This window comes from Geotrypetes seraphini, chromosome 8 (genome assembly GCF_902459505.1).
Source record: "Geotrypetes seraphini chromosome 8, aGeoSer1.1, whole genome shotgun sequence".
In the NCBI taxonomy this organism is placed as follows: Eukaryota; Metazoa; Chordata; class Amphibia; order Gymnophiona; family Dermophiidae; genus Geotrypetes; species Geotrypetes seraphini.
In genome coordinates, this window is record NC_047091.1 from 16481414 (window position 1) to 16503768 (window position 22355).

Here is a 22355-nt window from a genome sequence, read left to right on the forward strand (position 1 = left end):
TAACCCTCTGAAGATTTGGAAAGTCAACAATCACGATCACCCAAACATCCCCTAAAACTGCAGCTTATAAACATATCAGCTTGAGCAACCCCAATATTTTGGGCAAACTCCTTGAATGCACCCAAGACCAGGGTTCTTTTTTTGCTCTAACTGCAACCACCCCCCGAACCTGCTGCCCTAGGCGACCGCCTATAGGAGAGCAGGTTCCTGGGTGGGTGCGATCCCTAGGGGCTGCTTTACTGACAGCCAACTGTTCCCAGCCAAGCCCCAGAGAGACCAACTCCTTGGAGCAGTTTCCCAAAGCGCCAGCCTTCCTTTCCAACCGGAAAAACGGACTCCACGGAGCCGGGACGAAGCGGGGGAAGGGCTGCCGAAAGCCACCCCGGGGACCAGGGCGAGAAGTAAGCAAGAGGGGGGTGGGGGAAGGGCCCCTCTTCCCGCTCCGGCTCGCCGTTTCCCGCCGCCGCCGCCGCTTTCTTCTCCCCCCCTCCCGGGCCTCGACTCTCACCTTCCTCTGCTGCTTCTCCCAGGCCGGGTCGAGCAGCAAGTCCCGGTCCCAGTCGTCCTCCTGCGCCATGTAGACGTTCAGGCCGTCGTCGCCGCCGCTGGGCTGGTAGGGCTGGTTCGCTGCGTGGTAGTCCATGGCGGTGCGGTGCAGCTCGGCTCGCGCTCACCTCCTCGCTCCAGCGACCGTCAGTGCGCTCGCGCCCTGGCTCGCTCGCTCATTCGCTGCGCGCCTGCGCCCTCCGCCTTCCCGGAGGAAACCTAGAGCGGAAGGGCGGCGCCAAGGAGGGTGCGCGCGCGCTAACAGCGCCCGGACCTGTAGCTGCTGGTTCTTGGCGCGCTCCGGGCTGGGACCGACGGCCCCGCCCACTCTCGTGGGAAGGGCTGCGGGAAGAGGGGAGAGGAATGCACGCCCGGTATCGGTCCCCGACTCTCGGTATGTCTTGTTAAGTAAGTGGACTGCACGGGAGGAGCCAACTTTTCAAAATGACACGGGGTGCTAAACCCAAGAGAAATGACCCTTCTCTGGGCACAGTCAGTGGGTTTGCTCAATATTGGGGGTGCTCAAGCACCCACAGGTCTGGTTCCTAGGGACTGCATGCTGCAGGCACTGAGACAGCACAGTTACTTACCTGTAACAGGTGTTATCCGAGGACAGCAGGCAGATATTCTCACAGGTGGGTGGCATCAACCCCGCCTAGGGTTACCAGAGTTCCTCTTATGAAAGAAAAGGACACCATGGCCCTGCCCCCCACATGAACCCCATACGATGATGCAATGACATCACGCGCATGCACGAGACATCATCGTGTTGATGTCCGCACACGCGCAAAGGCCCTCCAGACGTGGCCCTGAGCTTGGGGGTCTTCCAAAACCTGGAGGAACTGCCAGGTTTTGGAAATCCCTGCCGGGCAATCAGACAGTCCTCTTTAAAAAAGAGGACATATCTGGGATTTCCCAGATATCTGGTAACCCTCCCCGGGCATGGATGGTCAAAAGGTGGCTTCACTTTCAGGGTTTTTGAGACTCCTCGCACCTCATATGCCAGTGGTTCTTAACCTGGGTTCGACCGAACCCCAGGGTTCGGTGAGTCAGTCTCGCGGGTTCGGCGGAGGTCAAAACACACCTCCGACTCATATAGCGTTTCGGTCACGTTCAATCATCTATGTTATTCAGTGATTTTGATCAAGACTGATCGTGTACTCGGTTTCTTGATCTATCAATCTGTAACTAACGCCTTATATATACATCAATCAATTCCTGATCAAAATTTGTGATTTAACTGATAGATGATTGAACATGACCGAAGCGCTTATGATTCGTGATGATACGCCCCGCTTGTCCATAATTGGCTGCAGGTGATCACGCAACATCGCTTGGCCTATCTGTGCTGCAGGGGATTTGATGCGCACAGTAGTCGAATTGTAACTGTTGTGATGGTACGTCGTGTGATACCTATCTTAATATTTTAATCCCTTACTAACTAGGTCGAGCAAAATACAAAAGTGGTCGGACGAATATGTACAATATGGATTCACATGTATAACGGAACGTGATGGGAGTCAGCGTCCTAATTGCATGATTTGCAATGCCAAGTTGAGTAATTCTAGTCTAGCTCCGGCAAAACTAAGGGAATAAAGAAGGGTTCGGTGAACACGCATATGAAACTGGTGGGGTTCAGTACCTCCAACAAGGTTAAGAACCACTGTCATATGCGTCAGACAACAGGCTTCTCAGTTTATTAACAAGCTAAGAAGCCAATCCGGGGAGGTGGACGGGTTGTGAGAATATCTGCCTGCTTATCTCAGATAATAACATTTACAGGTAATTGTGCTTTATCCTAGGACAAGTAGACAGATCTTCTCAACCGTGGGACTCCCTAGCTGCCAGAATCAAGAGCATGGTGAAACCCAGAGGGTATGAGGGAGAGTGGCTTCTAAGTGGAGAACAAATGCTGAAGCACGGCTTGGCTGAACTATCCTGGCTGGAACACTTTTCCAAACAATAGTGGGATGTGAAGGTATGGATCGAAGATCAGGTGGCTGCTTTGCAAATGTCCTTGATGAGAGTGGCAATAGATTATCCAAGGTGATACAATTAATCCACCCTTTATGCCTTGTATCCAAAAAAGATTTCAATGCCAGTCTTTTAGCCCTCAGAGACGCCACCAGAAGATCACATTATCATATCTTCTGGCTTTACGCACCTGATCGTCATTGGGTCAATATATGGTGTGTATATCAATTTCTTATTTTTTTGAATTCATTTTTAAAACAATAAATAGTTTTAAAGAATATTTTATATAAGTTAAATACTTAGCTTAACTGGTGGTTGGTGGTTTACAAGGGATTAATGAGCCAACATGTTTTTTAAACTTCGATTGGGTGGTCATGTCGTGAAGAATCGGTACTAAAAAGGGATAGTAGCCCTGAGGAAACCCCCTCTACGGGTGAAACATGTTGGCTCATTAATCCCTTGTAAACCACCAACCACCAGTTAAGCTAAGTATTTAACTTATATAAAATATTCTTTAAAACTATTTATTGTTTTAAAAATGAATTCAAAAAAATAAGAAATTGATATACACACCATATATTGACCCAATGACGATCAGGTGCGTAAAGCCAGAAGATATGATAATGTGATCTTCTGGTGGCGTCTCTGAGGGCTAAAAGACTGGCATTGAAACCTTTTTTTGGATACAAGGCATAAAGGGTGAATTAATTGTATCACCTTGGATAATCTATTGGTATTCCCTTCCTTGTAAAAAAATTTTTTTTGTTCTATATAAGCCAGATACATCAACTTGATGAGAGTGGAGCATAAATGAGCTACTATAGTTGCCATGGCCTGACTTTGTGTGCTATAACACAGCCTTCCAGTGTGAGTACAGTCTGGGCATATGGGAAAGGAGATACAGTCCGCTAGCCACGTTGAGTTGGTTCTTTTAGAGATGGGAGCTCCTCATTTGTTTGGGTCAATGGACAGAAATATTTGTGTAGAGATTCTGTGAGCTTTGGTGCAATCTAGGTAGTTGGCAAGGGCATGCTTGCAGTCCAAGGTATGGAGCACCGCTTCAACTGGATGAGAGTTTGGCTTGGTTGAGATGAAATTCCAAAATAATCTTCAGGAGGAATTTGGTTGAATGCAAAGAACTACCTTGTCATGGAAAAACATTGTGTAGGAAGAATCTGACACAAGGGCTTCAAGTTCTATGTTTCTATGACCCAATGAGCAGACATATGAGAGATGAGGAAGGTCATCTTCCAAGTAAGAAGTTTGAGCTGCTGATGAGAGTTGATCGAAAGGAGGCCCCATCAGGGTAGAGAGGACAACATTAAGGTCTTAAGTAGAGAATGACACAGTGACAAAATTCATCACCGTTCCCATCCCCGCGGGAAATAATCCCATGTCATTTTCTAGTGTCTATTTCAACCTCGGTCCTTCTACACCAGCATTCTTCAAAGCAAAGCTTGCGGGTCAGTGGTTGTGGCCATTCATACTCTGATTCTTCCCTCTCTCCTTAAAGAATGACATGAAGATGGTTTCCTGCAGTTATCCACGGGGACGGGAACAGTGATGAATTTTGTCACCTTGTCTTTCTCTAGTCCCAAGCCACAGCAGGGGATTTGATTGCAGGTCTAGTGTTGATAAAGCCTTTCATGAATTTGGAAATTAAAGGATGGGCAGAAAATGGCTTTCCATCCTATGGAGCATGAAAAACACTAATAGCACTCAAATGAGCCCTGATGGATGAAGTCTTCAAGCCCATGTTGAAGAGGTGCAGGAGATAGTCCAGTACTGATGGAAGAGGGCAAATACTTGGATCCAGCAAAGAATTAACGCACCAAACTGTGAAGCAAATCCACTTGAAATGATAGGAGCGTTGCATGGAAAGCTTTCTAGAGTCTTCAAGGATGGCTAACACAGGTGCCAATAGAGGTATGTATTGGTTGGGAGAGAGATACCATGCTGTGAAGGCAAGTGAATGCAGATTGGGGTGGAGGAGAGTGCCTACATTCTGTGTCAGCAGTGCTGTAGTGATTGGAAGCATGATGGGTTCCTGAATACTGAGTTGTAGGAGGACAGGGAACCATGACTGATGCGACCACCGAGGTGTTTTGAGAATCATGGTGGCTTCTTGGCAAAGTCTGGGTTGGGCAGTTTTCCCAAGTAGAGGAAGTGGAGGGAAAGCATACAGGAACTTGTTCCGCCAATAGAACAGAAAGGTGTCTGACTCCAAATGATTGGCAGTGTAGATCCTGGAGCAGAAAAATGGAAGTTTGTGATTATAGGGGGAAGCAGAGAGGTCTACTTCTATTTGCTATATGCTCTACCAGTCTCTATCCTGCCCCCTCTGGATGCCCGCTCTCTCCTGCTGCCAAGCAATGCCCCCCCCCCCCCGACATCCCTCTCTCCCCTGCAGCATGAGAGATGTCCAATCCCTCCCATTGCTGCTGCTGTCAAGTGACCCTCCCACCCCCCGGCAGCAGAGGGAGATGCCTACTCCCTCCTGCTGAAGTCAAGTGACCCCCGCCCCAGCAGCGGGAGACATACCCACTCCACATCCCAGGATGTACTGGGGAGGGGAATGCCCACCATTTTGAAGAGGCAGGCCAGAGGGAGTATGCATCCCTCCGGCCAGCCATTGTAAGTAAGGTAAGGGGGAAGGAGCGGGAGGTCGTCTGAGGCATAGGAGGGGTGGCGGGATTTGTGTGGTGGCGGGAGGGAGTGGGCATCTCTTCCGCTGCTGGATGGTGGTGGTGGGGGTGCATCGCTTGGCAGCGGGAGGGAGTGGTTATGTCTCCCGCTGCTGGGGGTTCACTTGATTTTGGCAGGAGGGAGTAGGCATTTCACCCTGGGGGGTGGGGTTGCTTGACAGCAGCAGTGGGAAAGATTGGACATCTCTCACGCTGCTGGGGGGGGGGTGTCGGGAGGGCATTGCTTGGCAGCAGGAGAGAGCAGGCATCCAGAGGGGGCGGGATGGAGACCGGCAGAGCATATAGCGATTTAGCAAGAAAGAAGGTCCCTGTGGTGTCTGGCTTCGTTATTGCCAGTTGATTTAGCAGAACCGGGACAGGACCAAAGGTAGGGCTGCTCAGAGTCTGGTTGCGCTGCTGATTTCTCACTCCCCCCTCTTCCTGGCAGCTGGCAAACAGCATGGAGGATCGTTGAGGTCATCGCCGGGAGGAATCAGCTCCCTGCCTTACTTTGTCAGGTCTGCCTCTGACCCGCAACTCCATTCCCCACAGCCTGGTAGGCTTAAATTTGGATATTTTTTTAAAACTACGATAGTAGACTCAAATATAAACCAATATGCATGAAAGAGATTTGCATGCACTGCCTCCTTGGTATGCAAATCTCTCTTGTGCATATTCTTTGTGGATATCCTGAAAACTTTTCCTGCCTGTGGACCTCAGGAACTAGAATTGAGTAGCCCTGCTATACAATCTCTTATGTCTATCCAAGATGCTAACATTTTAAATTTGACCCTGTTCCCATTCAGATGCACCTTGGCCTTTACTCCCAGAATGTGAGGGATGCCAACAGGTCATTTCCAAGGATATCGGTGATAAATATGCATGAGTGAGATCTGCATACAAATGATTCTCATGCATACTTAACTAGGAGTATCCTGAAAACCTGTTCTGTTTGTGGTCCTCAAGGACTGGAGGACAGACATTTTAGAGAATGACACAGTGACAAAATTCATCACCGTTGCCATCCCCGCGGATAACCGTGGGAAAACATCTCCATGTCATTCTTTAAGGAGAGAGGGAAGAATCAGAGTATGAATAGGCACAACCACTGACCCTAAAGCCTTGCATTGAAGAATGCTGGTGTAGAAGGATTGAGGTTGAGATAGACACTTAAGAATGACAGTCTCTGGTATCCAGAGCTGATAATGTGATGTCATAATGCTTCATTCTACCAATAAGAGCCAACCTCATCAGTGATGTCACAATGGGTTCATTATCCTATTCTTGGCTCACATAAGAATCAGAGTATGAATGGGCTCAGCCACTGACCCTCAAGCCTTGCATTGAAGAATGCTGGTGTAGAAGGACTGAGGTTGAGATAGACACTAAAGAATGATGCAGGATTGTTTCCAGTGGTTATCTACGGGGATGGGAATGGTGGGGGTGGAGGCCCCTAGTGTAAGGCTCCAGACAGGATTGAGACATGGAAGTAAGCAAAGGAAGTAAAACCCAGATGTCTCAATCCATCCTCCTTTTTCTGGAGCCATATGGTAACCCTACGTCTAGTGCAGGGGTAGACAATTCTGGTCCTCAAGAGCCAGAGCCAGGTCAGGTTTTGAGGATCTCCAGAATGAATATGTATGAGATGGATTTGCATGCACTGCCTCCTGAGATGCAAATCTATCTCATGCATATTTATTGTGAATATCCTGAAAACCTGACCTGGCTCCGTCTCTCGAGGACCGGAATTGCCTACCCCTGGTCTAGTGTATAAACCAGAAGAGAAGAGTGAGAACCTTGGAATTCAATTATTCATAGTCACAACTAATGACATTCAAGCAAAATCTGCTCCTCCTCAGTTTAATTTCACCTGCTTTAAATTTTCCGTCTTGCCGTCTTAACTTGTTTTTTTTGTCATATATCTTGTTTCTCTGTCTTGACTAGATCAGTGGTTCCCAACCTTCTCCTGGAGGACCACTAGGCCAGTCGGGTTTTCAGGATAGCCCTAATGACTATGCATGAGAGAGCTCTGCATATAATGGAGGTTCCAGACATGCAAATCTGCTCCATGCATAGTCATTAGGGCTATCCTGAAAACCCGACTGGCCTGGTGGTCCTCCAGGACAGGGTTGGGAACCACTGGACTAGATGATACGTTCTCAAGTGTACTAGTAATGGAGAAGTTGACCAGGTGAGAGCTGCAGGCTGAGAACCAAGAATTCTGGGGTTCCAATCCTACATCTCCTATTAATGCTCTCTGTGACTGTAGGTAAATCACCATCCATTGCCTCAGGTACAGCTTAGACCAGTGTCTCGCAAACTTTTTTTTAGCTCCGGCACGCTAAACGGAGCAAATCTTTTTTGTGGCACATTCTAATTGAAATTATAAAACTGCAAAACCAACAAAAAAAACTAAATTTGAGAGTTATTTATTTAAATTTCTTTAAGCTATGTAAGGTCATTGTAACGACGGTGAAACTTGAAAGAAGATAGAATAGAATTGCTAATCAATGCCAAAGATGTGTCTGTTTCCGAGTGCAAATTAACTTAAAATGCAGCTCGATAGTCAAGAAGCAAACGCGCATTTCATCATCCATCATCTGCAGACATTCTCTTTTTTAAAAAATGCACATTGGCTTCCAGTTATCCATCGGATAACATACAAACTTTGTTTGCTTATTTTTAAGTCTCTTTTTCTATAAGACTCCAGCATTCATATACATACTATTGATACCATATCACCCAAGCAGAACCTTAAGATCTAATGAGCAAAATTTATTGACCATTCCTTCACTTAAGATTATTAATACTAGACGGCAGTTTATCTTTTCGGTAACTGCTCCACAGACTTGGAACGCTCTCCCAATTTACTTACGAAAGGAGCAGGATTTAGGAAAATTTAAAAGTAATCTAAAAACATTTCTTTTTAATGATGCTTTTAATATTTAATTCAACAATTTTAAGGCCAGTGATTTTATTATTTTACGTTTTATTGTTATTTATTTCCCTATTGTACTTTTCCTTTGTTTTACTTTTCTTTAATCAATTGTATTTCAAACCCCTATCTTGTGTAATGAGAATAATGTTTTAGTCATTTACCCAATGTTATTATTTAAAGTTTGTATTGTTTTGTCTTTTATTGAATGTATTTTAAATTGTTCATTGCTTAGAATTTGATTAAGCGATTAATCAAGAGAAATAATAAACTTGAAACTTGAAACTTAAAAAATTTAATTTCTGTCAGAGCTGAATATCCAAGTTTGCAAAGATAAGAAGATCCAAACAGTAAAAAAAAAGCCTCGATTGCTTTGTTGCTCAAGTTAGGATAACTACTGAATTAAATAAAATTACTTGCCATTAGTTTTCAAGGACCAATCATGTCAAAGAATGTTGCTTGTTGGGGGGTTGTATCCATACGTATGCAGACGCTCATAACATTCACAGACTCGTGTGTACCCGATGTACATGTCATCTATTCTAGTGTATACTTATGAAGGGAATTTTTAAAAATAAAGTTAAATTCTGGAATCTCTGGTGGCACACAGTTTGAGACACACTGGTTTAGACTATAATCCTTCTTGCTAGGGAAATAACTAGGGTGCCCAAGCATTAACTACACCTTGAGCTTGGGTTTGGAAAGAGGAGTAATTAAAAATCTAAAATGCAAATTAATCTTAAGAACATAAGAAGTTGTCTCCACTGGGTCAGACCAGAGGTCCATCGCGCCCAGCGGTCTGCTCCCGCGGCGGCCCATCAGGTCTGTGACCTGTGAAGTGGTTTCTGACCATTTCTATAACCTACCTCTAGTTCTATCTGTACCCCTCAATCCCCTTATCCTTAGGAACCTACCAAAACCTTCCTTGAACCCCTGTAATGTGCTCTGGCCTATCCCATCCTCCAGAAGCGCGTTCCATGTGTCCACCACCCTCTGGGTAAAAAAGAACTTCCTAGCATTTGTTCTAAACCTGTCCCCTTTCAATTTCTCCGAGTGACCCCCTAGTACTTGTGGTTCCCCACAGTCTGAAGAATCTATCCCTGCTGCAGGTATCTGGCAGGCGCCGTACAAATGATGAGAATAAGATTTATTCATTGCAGTGGTGTGAATGCTTCTGCTACGGACCCTGGAAGTGGAGTTGGACCACTCAAAGTTCATTTCACACAGGCCATCTGGGCTGGGATTTGAGTTGGTGGCTGAGAGGTAATAGGCCATTTGATGTTAGTATATAAATCTTTTGTAAATGAATAACTATTTTTCTGAGCCAGTCCATTCAAGAACGGTTTACAGCCGTCACTGTTCCCACGAGTCGTCCACTCTTCAGGGGCAGTGCTTCCACGTAGGTTAATTTTGTGCATTCAAAGAATAACAATGAACTTCATTCCTAAGCCAGGACATATTGATTATGGTCCCAATCTTTCAAGTTTATGGCTAGGCCTCACCTTAGTGCTTGCAGTTCTGGAGTTCATAAGCATAAAAATCTGTAAGCAGTGTATTAAGATGTGCTGTTGGATCAAGCCAGTGGCATTAGAACAGTTCTGAGAATTTTTATATCTTTCTGCCTCATTTTCCTAGTCTCCTGGTTGCATTTTTTTTGGGGGGGACTAGGGGTGTCCACAATCAAGAGAAATTCTGTTAGTTTTCATTTGTTCCACAATTATTTTTTTTTTTCTTATTTTCGGGAGGTTAGTTTCACACATTTGTTTTAATAGGGAAGTTGTCACGTGTGTTAAGCTGATTTAAAATACACAGGGGCAGTGAATCCAACAAATGCCTAGGGCTACCCAATGGTCGAGGCTGAAGGTCTGGCAACCATACCTTTTTTTTTCTGTCTCCTCCTCCCAACCTGCCCGGCATCATTTCACCCATCCCTCCTCAACCCACTCCAGCTGGTGGGGCCATTTTTATGCTGCATTCTGCTGACAAAAAGTTGCATCAGAGAGGCATGACGTGCCAGCCAGAGACAGCCAATTTTCAGAGCTGTTCTCCCACTGCTGGCCACCAGCTGCTGGACTGAAGAGAAGTCAGAGAGATGGAGGGCAGGAGAGATGCTGGGGGAGGAGAGAGAAATTGATCAAAAATGAGAAGAGTGGGGCAGTAATGCTTACCCTGGGGGGGGGCAGATGGAAGAGAAGACCTGGAGTAAAGGGATCAGGGAAGAAAACAAAAATATGCTGGATTGGGGAGTGGAGCGCAGATGAGAGACAGAGAGAGAGACCTGGACTAAAGAGATCAGGGAAGAAAACAAAAAGATGCTGGACTGGGGAGTGGAGCGCAGATGAGAGAGAGAGAGAGATCTGGACCAAAGGGGAGGGAGAAGAGAAGGGGCACTTGCTGGACTGGGGGGGGGGGGAGAAAGAGACAGGACCATGTGAGAGAGGGGTAGAGATGCTAGACTACTGGAGGGAGGTAGAGAGAGATGCCACACTATGGATGGTACAGGAGGAAGGAAAGAGAGGAAAAAAGCAGGGACCTAGAAGGGGTGCTGGCCCATGGAGGAAGCATAGGGACATGAACACAGAGGGACAATACTGGACACGAGGGGAGGGGCAGAGACACAGAGTAGAGATGCTGACCATGGGCGGAGGATAGGGACATAATGGAGATGCAAGAAAGGATGGATAGTGAAACAGAGAGAGACTCTGGAGAGAGTTTGTAAAAGTACCCAGAAAAAAAAGAGGAAAAGAGAGAGTCACTAGAGGACCAAAGCATTACTCAGACAACGAAAGTAGAAAAAAAGTACTTTCTTCTTAATTTATGAACTGTAATACCCCCGAAACCAGCGGGGTCTCCTTGATTTTAGAGCCCCACACCGGCGATCTGCCTTGCCTGCACTCTGAACAGCAGGAAGGCAGGAAAAGCAGAGAGAGGAGCCCAATCCTGCAGGGGAGTGTGAGGCAGTCCGCCCCTCCCCCGAAACCAGCGGGGTCTCCTTGATTTTAGAGCCCCACACCGGCGATCTGCCTTGCCTGCACTCTGAACAGCAGGAAGGCAGGAAAAGCAGAGAGAGGAGCCCGATCCTGCAGGGGAGCGTGAGGCAGTCCGCCCCTCCCCCGAAACCAGCGGGGTCTCCTTGATTTTAGAGCCCCATACCGGCGATCTGCCTTGCCTGCACTCTGAACAGCAGGAAGGCAGGAAAAGCAGAGAGAGGAGCCCAATCCTGCAGGGGAGTGTGAGGCAGTCCGCCCCTCCCCCGAAACCAGCGGGGTCTCCTTGATTTTAGAGCCCCACACCGGCGATCTGCCTTGCCTGCACTCTGAACAGCAGGAAGGCAGGAAAAGCAGAGAGAGGAGCCCAATCCTGCAGGGGAGTGTGAGGCAGTCCGCCCCTCCCCCGAAACCAGCGGGGTTTCCTTGATTTTAGAGCCCCACACCGGCGATCTGCCTTGCCTGCACTCTGAACAGCAGGAAGGCAGGAAAAGCAGAGAGAGGAGCCCGATCCTGCAGGGGAGCGTGAGGCAGTCCGCCCCTCCCCCGAAACCAGCGGGGTCTCCTTGATTTTAGAGCCCCACACCGGCGATCTGCCTTGCTTGCAGTATCCCTTGATATTCTTAACAGTTATTCAGTATACCTCGCTGGCAATATACCGTGCCATTCTTATTAGTTGGTATACCTTGTTATACCTTGTTATAGACCACTCAAGCCCCGATCCGCCTCCCCCCCATTGCCAGACGGGAGAGGAGACTTTTTTCAGTTATTTTACAGTTATTTATTTATTTATTTATTTATTTATTTATTTTTACTTTTTTTACTTTCTTGATTTTGCTTCGGGAACTCCAGCAGCGGGAGCCAGCCCACGCCGCCAGAGAAGGAGAGCATCGGACCTGCAAACAGGCCACTCAAGCCCCGATCCGCCTCCTCCCCATTGCCAGACGGGAGAGGAGACTTTTTTCAGTTATTTTATAGTTATTTTTTTACTTTCTTAATTTTGCTTCGGGAACTCCAGCAGCGGGAGCCAGCCCACGCCGCCGAGAAGGAGAGCATCGGACCTGCAAACAGGCCACTCAAGCCACTCCACAAACAAAATGGAAAATTACATATACAAAACCACACTTGCCATCCTAATACTTTCACTACTCATTTCCAACTGGCAAACCACAGGATATCACCTATCACCCATCCCAATTCTGACAACAACCTACAGACAACCACAACCACCCAGAAAAATCCACACCACGAGAACCCTAACATCCTGCCCACTGACCAGCCAAGACCACATTCCCACCACCTGGGGAAAAAGACCTCCACCAAAGCACAAGACTACTACTCAAAAACAACTCACACCACCAAAAAATATCCTCTACCTTAATTGCAATCCTAATTCCAACACAAAATATACCTCGTTAACCTGTGCCTACATGAATATAAGATCAATTAGCCCAAAAGCAAACCTAATTAAAGACTGGCTGACTGAAGAACAACTAAGCTGTCTCTTCCTAGCCGAAACCTGGCTAACATCCAATTCGGACCCATGCATAACCGAATTCTGCCCCAAAGGGTACAAATTAGAGCTGGTTTGTCGAGAAAACAAACGAGGGGGAGGACTAGCTATTCTAGTACAAAACAACCTCAACCTAAAAGTTCTACACAAACACTCAACCCCTCACTTAGACCTTCTTGCATGCCAACTCTCCGACAATACACTCACAGACACCTTGAACTGTCTACTATGCTACATCACTCCAGGAAAATGGAACACTTCAAAACTTGAACTCGAAGAATTCATATTCCAGAACTCTCTAACCTCCACATACAATTTGCTCCTAGGAGACATCAATCTCCACCTCGAGGACCACACATCCAAACAAGTAGACGATATACTCTCATACCTCGACGCCCTATCCTACCAGATCCTCAATCCTGAACCCACGCACGAAAAAGGCCACCAACTTGATATAGCAGCATTCACGTCTCATAACCTCCACATCCCAAAAATTCATATCACCAATGGTACCTGGCATCCCTCTCTTTGGTCAGACCACCACAAATACACTTTCACCATCAACTGGCCTCAAAATAACACAAAACCCAAGCCACAAAAAACAACCTTCAAATCTAGACAGAAAATTGAGCCTGCCACATTCTGGGATAAAGTTGATCCTATAATCGCCCCCATCGACCCAACTGACTTCGTAAATCACTGGCGCATCCTAAGTGAAACAACCTTGAACGAGCTAGCCCCTGAAAAAACCAAACATAGAACCTGCAGATCCTCAGACAAGTGGTTCGACTCCGAACTCCTCCTCCAAAAAAGGCATTGCAGACAACTTGAAAGATCTTGGAGAAAAAAGAAAAATGATCAAACCAAATCCGCTTGGAGAACCCAAATCAAACTATACAACATCAAACTTAAAGAAAAGCGCAAAACATACTACTCTAAACTAATTGGCACAAACACCTCTGACACAAAAACACTCTTCAACTTAGTAAAAAAACTTACGGACACAAACCCATTCCTTGCCACTCAAGGCAATAAACCACCAACAGCTTCTCAACTAGCAGACCACTTCAAACACAAGATCACTACAATCAGAAATACCTTCAACAACTCAACCACCAAACTCTACGAGATAATAACCCCCACAACGGAAGAAGCCATATCTGCAGACAGAACATGGACCACATTCCCAACCCTACAATGGTCTGATTTGAACCGACTATACAAAAAATACAGCCACTCCTCATGCGACTTGAACTACTGCCCATCGTATCTGCTTACAAATGCCTCCCTTAAATTCAAAACCAACCTCATGCAATGGATTCAAAGCACTCTCATAGAAGGTCAATTCCCACAAGATCTTGGAGAGATCATAATCACACCCCTACTGAAAGATCAAAAAGGCCCTATAGACGCTCCTACCAACTACAGACCTATCGCTTCGATCCCATTATATGTCAAACTGATTGAAGGACTTGTGGCTCAATACCTCACCAACTACCTATTTGACCATAATATACTTCACTCCTCTCAATCAGGATTTAGATCTCACCACAGCACGGAAACACTACTAGCAACACTACTAGACATAGCCCGACAACACCTCAGTAAAGGACACAGGATCCTAATTATCCAACTAGATCTTTCCGCCGCCTTCGATCTAGTCGATCACACCATATTACTCCAGATACTTGATGCAATCGGGATCTCAGGGGTGGTTTACAATTGGTTCCAAGGATTCCTTAAAACAAGAACGTACAGAGTTAAGACAAACAACACGAAATCCAACACGAAATCTAACCCATGGTCAAATCCATGCGGAGTCCCGCAGGGGTCACCACTATCGCCCATTCTATTCAATCTCTTCATCTCCTCCCTCGGCACCACTTTAGACAACCTAAATGTAACATCATTCAGCTACGCAGATGACATAACTATTCTCCTCCCCTTTGAAATCCAAGACCACACCTCAACAGGACACCTGGAAATAATTCTGGAAGAAGTAGAAAAATGGATGACAAACCACAAACTGAAACTAAACTCGGACAAAACCAAATTCCTAATGCTTGAAACGGACAAAAACCCATCCATAACAGACCTAGAAATTAAAGCAACCAAATACCCAATCCAGACCTCACTCAGAATCTTGGGAGTGCTGATAGACAGATGCTGCACTATGCAGACCCAAATCAACAAAACTACCCAAAAAGCATTCTTCACAATGCGCAACTTAAGAAAAATAAGGAAATTCTTTGACAAAGAACACTACAGGATAATTGTACAATCCCTGGTACTAGGTCTCGTGGACTACTGCAATATCCTTTATCTACCATGCCCCACAAACATGATCAAAAAACTTCAAACTGTTCAGAACACAGCCCTTAGACTAATTTACTCACTTGGAAAATTTGACCACATCACCAATGCCTACCTAGACTCACACTGGCTACCGATTCGAGCCAGAATTCAATTCAAACTATACTGTCTACTCTTCAAAGTAATTAACGGTACTGCACCCACCTACCTAAATGACCGCCTAAACCGTAACCTTCCAACCAGAACAAGAAGAACACTGACATCATTCACATACCCACCACTCAAGGGTACTCACCGCAAAAAGCTTTATGATAGCCTCCTGGCAACACATGCTGCAAAACTCGAACCTTCCATCACCAGATTGTTAACCACAACATCAGACCTCAAGACATTCCGTAAAGAAATCAAAACACTGCTGTTCAAAAAGCATATACAATCTACCTAACCTCCCTCACCCCATCCCCTAAGAAACCAAAACACTGCCGTCCAAAACATCTTCCGATGTTATTAAGTCTTTACTATCATTCTGTTATTAAGTCTCTATCCTCAAACTGTATTCTCTATTGTCATGTACCATCCTGGAAATGTCCAGTTCTCTTCTTATGTAATCCGCTTTGAACCGCAAGGTACAAGCGGAATAAAAATCACTAATGTAATGTAATGTAATGTAATACGCCATCTTGGGAAATGTGAATGTCTACTTCGATAAGAGATCCACCGTCCATTTTAATATCATTTCTTGGATTACAGCATATGTCACATATTTTAAAAATAAAACGATCTGCATAAATCCATCAACTGCATAAAACTAACTCAATACAGCATCACCCCCCCCCCCCTCAACCCCTTCTGCCAAAAAGCTTTTGCTTTGAGTCCTCTGTTGATGATGGTCCAACTTATGCATATATTTACACAACAAAATCGGTCTTTAATATTTAATGTTCTAGGTTGATGATGCTCTATCAACATTCATTTATTAGACATGATTTGATGGGCTTTTATTTCTCCTGCTGTCAGATATGTCCCTGACTTCTCTTAAGTGGAAAGTAACTTGTATCAACTATTGGTCAAATTAATGGAATATAAATTAGTTAAAATCAATCCATCAGTCATTGTAGGCAATGATATGATAGTTCAATCATTTATATTTCCATAAGTCTATTCTGGGGTTTTTGTTTTTTAATTTAAGTTATTTATATGCTACCTATCAATGGAGGGTTGTCTAAGCCAGTGATTCCCAACCCTGTCCTGGAGGAACACCAGGCCAATCGGGTTTTCAGGCTAGCCCTAATGAATATGCATGAGAGAGATTTGCATATGATGGAAATGATAGGCATGCAAATTTACTTCATGCATATTCATTAGGGCTAGCCTGAAAACCCAATTGGCCTGGTGTTCCTCCAGGACAGGGTTGGGAACCACTGGTCTAAGCGGTTTACATTCAGGTACTCAAACATTTTTCCTTATCTGTCCCAGTGGGCTCACTATCTATCTAACGTACTTGTGGCAATGGGGGGAGATTAAGTGACTTGCCCAGTGTCGCAAGAAGCAGTATGGGTTTGAACCCACAACCTCAGGGTGCTGAGCTGCGCCCTATGGGCCCTTTTTACAAAGCCACAGTAGTGATACTGCCGCGGTAAATACACTGAAACTCATTCAGTTCCTATGGGTTTCGGTGCATTTATTGCAGCAGCATTTCTGCCCTGACTTTGTGAAAGGGGCCCTATGCGGACTGAGGCTCCGGATCTCCACTAGGATTGCATTCCAGATGGAAGCTACTTGAAAAGAGGAAAATAGTTAACAAGACTAAGAATGTTATAATGCCTCTGTATTGTTTCATGGTGCGACCTCGCCTGGAGTATTGCATTCAGTTCTGGTCTCCTTATCTCAAGAAAGATATAGCGGCACTAGAAAAGGTTCAAAGAAGAGCAACCAAGATGATAAAGGGTATGGACCTCCTCTCGTATGAGGAAAGACTTAAAAAGTTGGGGTTCTTCAGCTTGGAAAAGAGATGGCTGAGGGGAGATATGACTGAAGTCTACAAAATCCTGAGTGGAGTAGAATGGGTACATAAGAACATAAGAAGGTGCCTCCGCTGGGACAGACCAGAGGTCCATCCTGCTCAGCGGTCCACTCACGCGGCGGCCCATCAGGCCTATCGCCTGAACAGTGGTCCCAGACTAATTTTGTAACTTACCTCTAATCCTATCCTTATAACCTACCTCTACTCCTATCTGTACCCCTCAATCCCTTTGTCCTCTAGGTACCTATCCAAACCTTCTTTGAAGCCCTGTAGCGTGCTCCTGCTTATCACTTCTTCTGGTAGCGCGTTCCATGCATCCACCACCCTCTGTGTGAAAAAGAACTTCCTGGCGTTTGTTCTAAACCTATCCCCACTCCATCCAAAATTACAAAGATTAGGGGACACTCAATGAAGTTACAGAGAAATACTTTTAAAACCAATAGGAGGACATTTTTTTTCACTCAGTGAATAGTTAAGCTCTGGAACGCATTGCCAGAGGTTGTGATAAGAGCAGATAGCGTAGCTGGTTTTAAGAAAGGTTTGGACAATTTCCTGGAGGAAAAGTCCATAGTCTGTTATTGAGAAATACATGGGGGAAGCCACTGCTTGCCCTGGATCGGTAGCATGGAATGTTGATACTCTTTGGGTTTTGGCCAGTTATTAGTGACCTGGATTGGAAAGGGCTACTGGGCTTGATGCACCTTTGGCCTGACCCAGTAAGGCTAGTCTTATGTTCTAGTCCATTTAAAGCGAATAGTCTTAAACAAGAGAAGCATTAAAGTAAGTCTCTGACATTGTCTTAGTGATAAATTACTGGGAAAAAAATTCAGACATGAGACTAGCTCCTCTGGTATCATCCCATGATAGACCTTAAAAGCCAAACAGGAAATTTTGAAGTGTATCTATCTTGAATCAGAAGCCAGTTAAGCTCTTTGAATAAAGAGGACACATGTTCAAAACGCTTTTTCCTAAATATGAGACGGGCTGCTGTATTTTGTAATAACTGCATAGGGTCTGTCTGCTTGAAGGGTCATCAGGAAATTCAAGAAGGGGATAAAGACCTTCTACTGAAGGCCCTGAAGCAGCAGTGTGTAGAGTGCTGCAGATGCTGCTGGAATCGGAAGGTTAGTCGGGACCGCGGGAAGGGTGGGGGGTAAGGGATTAAGGGAGCCGGCCAGACCGCGGGAAGGGAAAGGGGGTAGGGGAAACGCTGCTGCTGCACAGGGAAGTGGTGTGGGGGGAGGGAAATGGAGGGGGAGGCGGAGGGAATCCTGCTGTGGCTGCTGCACAGGGAAGTGGTGGGAGAGACATGCTGCTGCATAGGAGGCAGGGAGAGAGACAGATAGAATGAAAAGAAGAAAGACACAGGGGCAGGGAGAGACACAGAAAGAGACAGACAAAGGGGGCCAGGGAGAGAGACAGACTGCGGGAGGGAGAGAGAGACAGAAATAAAAACACACAGACATATTCTAGCACCCGTTAATGTAACGGGCTAAAATACTAGTATTGTATATACATAAAAGAATGTAACATGTTATAAATATGTAAGATGAATGTATTTATAGTATTCTGTAATGTATATATAGGTTGAAGATAGCAGTAATATTGTGTATTCAGTAAAGGATATGCAAATGCACTGTACCATGATGCCCAAAAGCATCAATGAACACTATCTGAAGCACATGTATAGATAACATAAGAACATAAAATTTGCCTACTGGGACAGACCGAAGGTCCATCAAGCCAACAGTATCCTGTTTCCAACAGTAGCCAACCCAGGTCACAAATACCTGGCTGAATCCCAAAGACTATCAACATTCCAGAGCTGAGATTGTGATGTCATAATGCCTCATTCCACTAATGCCTAGAAGCCAATCTTATCAGTGATGTCACAATGGCTTGATTATTCTATATTTGGCTCACATAAGAGCGGCCATAAGGGGACAGACTGAAGGTCCATCAAGTCTAGTATCCTGTTTATAAAAGTGGCCAACCCAGGTCACAAGTACCTAGCTAGATCCCAAGTAGTAAAACATGAGCTATGATGTATGAGCTTTAGTAATGGTGTTACTATACAGGGGTGATACGATAAAGGTCTATAAAATACTGAGTGAAGTATGAATTGCTTGTTCACTCTTTCCAAAAATACTAGGACTAGGAGGCATGCGATGAAGCTACTAAGTAGTAGATTTAAAACAAACCGGTAAAAAATATTTCTTCACACAACGTGTAATTCGGTGCCGGAGAATGTGGTGAAATCAGTTAGCTTAGCGGGGTTTAAAAAAACAACAACAAGGTTTGCATAAATTCCTAATAGGGAAGTACATAGGCCATTATTGAGATGGTTTTGGGAAATCCTCTGCTTATTCCTTTGTTAAGCAGCATAAAATCTGTATTATATTGTAACACCATCACTAAAGCTCATATACGGTAGCTTTTGTCTCGTAACACTATTATAGAAGCCCATATAAACCACAATAAATTATAACCACCTGCACAAGATACGCATATACATGCATGCACTGCTACACTTATGCAGTTACAAAGAAAGACTCTTTTGTCTCTCCAGGTAAGGTGTAAAGGCAGATTGCCGGATGCATGCAGGAGGTAACACAAGAGATCCTGGGAGCTGCTGGAGGTCCTATCCTGGTAAAAACAATGCAAGCAGTTCACGCAGAGCTAGAAAACACTTCTGGGGTTGTCAAAGGGCCAGCGCTTGGCATCGGTTCCTTGAAAGAAGAAAAGAATAGCCTTATTACAAGTTCTTGTACAAAGGTCCCTTTCCTTTAACCACATCTTCAAACACCGGAGAAAAAAATGAAATTTGTAGGTATAGTTGCTTCTTACGGATCAATGTTCAAAAAAGGTGTAACCAGGCAGGCGAGTCTCTTGCCTGGTTAAACCCCCATTGAAGTGGCCATCCACCTATTCAGCAGGACTTAAATGGGTAGTGCTGCTGAATATTACCTGCTTTGGCTCTGTCCATTTAATGTCAAGGTGTTCTGGGCTGTGGCGTAGCAAGGGGAGGGGCGGACCATTCTAGGTGGGGGCGTTATCACCTCTCTGCCCCCCTCCTCTTTCCATGCTCGTGCCCTCCCTTCCTTGCCCCTCCATACTACTTTCAATCTTCGCCAGTGCGAGCAACTACTCTGGCCTGCTGCTTGTACCGGCCCGACTCTCTCTGAATTACTTCTGGGTCATGGGACCAGGAAGTGATGTCAGAGAGAAAGCCAGTGCCGGTGCGAATAGCAGGCTGGAGAAGCTCTTGCGCTGGGGAAGATTTAAAGAGGTTTGGCGGTGGGAAGGGATGGCATGAGTGTGTTGGGGGGGTGCGGAAGGAACGGGGTAAGAGAGGAGGGTGCCGCTGGCACAGTCGCCTCTTACCGTTGTTACACCATTGGATCTGGGGCAGAAATTGGGCGGAGCCAATTAACTAGTCAAATGAATAAAAATTGGACAGCTTAAACATCATCTTAACTTTGACTGTGTTGACCCCAGGTATTCAACAGCAGAACCCAGACGTGGCCCGGCATTGAATATCTGGTCTAAGAAGCTTAAAAACTATTGACCACTGTGGGCTGAATATCGGCCCTTAGTTTTTTAGCCTAGCAATTATCATCTGCTTCTGTAGGCTTCCATCTCAAACAGAACTCATATCTAGTGGGCCGCAATGACATCTGCCTTTGTTCCTGAACTGGCTTTTTCTTCTGTTTGATGCATCTCCACTTTGTTCCTGAACTGGCTTTTTCTTCTGTTTGATGCATCTCCACTTCTCTAGCAAATCACTGCAATGATAGTCCTCTGTCGGGAGGAACTCACCAGGGCTTCCAGCAGAACCCTGCAACCATGGTCCTGAAATCTGATTGTTAGGTGCTACCTCTGGGCAAGAAGTGGAGCTTCTTCCCTCCCCGGGATCCTGCAAATGCTGTTTCTGTAGTATCATCAACTTAGCAAGGAATCCGAGGGTGGCGGGTACCCTAAGCAATCCCGCATCATTGCACCCCCTCCTCAGTTATTTTTCAGGACCTAGCTTGAAGGTCTCCTACAATTTTGATCATTAAACTCAACAATTGTACAACCATCCTACAAAATGCAGTTTAAGTAGACACTGATTGTTCCTTGTGTGCCTTTCAGGAACTCTTGTTTTGCTCTGATTGCAGCTACTTTTGTTGCCCCCTAAGAAATTGCTGCCTTAGGTGGCAACCTGGTTGGACCAGCCCAGCTAAGAATAAGCCCCAGGTCATCTATGTTGCAGGGATTACCAACTGGCTCCAGTCTATATCTAAACCCCAGGTCATCTATATTGCAGGGATTACCAACTGGCTCCAGTCTATATATTATCAACTGGTTCCAGGTCACCTATATTGCAGGGATTACCAACTGGCTCGTCTATATATTATCAACTGGCTCCAGGTCACCTATATTGCAGGGATTACCAACTGGCTCCAGTCTATATATTATCAACTGGTTCCAGGTCACCTATATTGCAGGGATTACCAATTGGCTCATCTATATATTATCAACTGGCTCCAGGTCACCTATATTGCAGGGATTATCAACTGACTCCATTCTATATATAAACCCAAGGTCATCTATATTGCAGAGATTACCAACTGGCTCCAGATTTCCAGTCTTGGTTTTAGTGTATAGATTTGCATACTGTCCTTATGTTTCATAAGGCCCTATTTTAAATTTGGGTTTAATCCAAAGTCAAGCCTTAGCTGTGGAAGACTCAAGGGAGAGGGAAACTCCCCACTGTGACAGAGTGAACAGGGAACACCTCCCCCTCACCCCCCCCCCTTTTTCTGGAATTCACAGGACAAACCAGAACTTCAGAGTACGCTATGACCAGGACAGGATGAACCTGTTCTGAAGAACTGAAGCCAGCTGGCAATCTTACATGTACATGCCATTAAGGCATGAGGCTGGCTCTTGTATGTGATATATATGATTTATTTTGCATACCTTTTTTTGTCATGGAAAGCAACATGGACACCCGCCTACCTACAGGCACATTTAATCATTTCACAAACCCTTCTGATTTTAGCTTTGCTGGGAGATTCACTCCCTCTTGGGCTGGTTTTGCAAAAATATAATCCCCAGAGTCTTTATTCGTGTACCCTTTAGGTAAAAGAGTTAAACTCATTCACAGGGCTGCTAAAGAGAACCCACACCCTTCATCCCTGGAGCCCTTTCCCACAAGTAGGTCTCAAGATTCATTGGATTAATTCTAGAGCTAGACAGACAGACGTGCTAAGCACTTTTCTCATAGCAGCAAGAAAGGGAAAATCTGGTCATTGCTGGTTTTTTCTCTGCTTTATGTGTTGCAGTTAGAGAGAATGACCGATGGGAACGGGCGGAAACTACAGATTGGGGATTA

At 45.3% G+C, this 22355-nt stretch overlaps 1 protein-coding gene and 1 long non-coding RNA gene across 3 annotated transcripts in view; one reads left to right on the forward strand and one right to left on the reverse strand.

The window, feature by feature from the left end:
- Nucleotides 1–786, reverse strand: part of ACTN4 (actinin alpha 4) — a 154240-nt gene extending 153454 nt beyond the window's left edge. For both annotated transcript variants that reach the window (XM_033955150.1, XM_033955149.1), the window contains exon 1: nt 509–786. In XM_033955150.1, coding sequence (XP_033811041.1) covers nt 509–643 — 135 coding nt within the window. In that variant the 5' untranslated portion in view covers nt 644–786. The remainder of the gene's footprint in view (nt 1–508) is intronic.
- A 7-nt stretch (nt 787–793) lies between these two features.
- Nucleotides 794–21120, forward strand: LOC117365147. The gene is made up of 3 exons (XR_004540363.1): nt 794–954; nt 2349–2524; nt 19545–21120. It is a non-coding gene; the product is annotated as an uncharacterized LOC117365147 (long non-coding RNA).
- The last annotated feature ends 1235 nt before the right edge of the window (nt 21121–22355 follow it).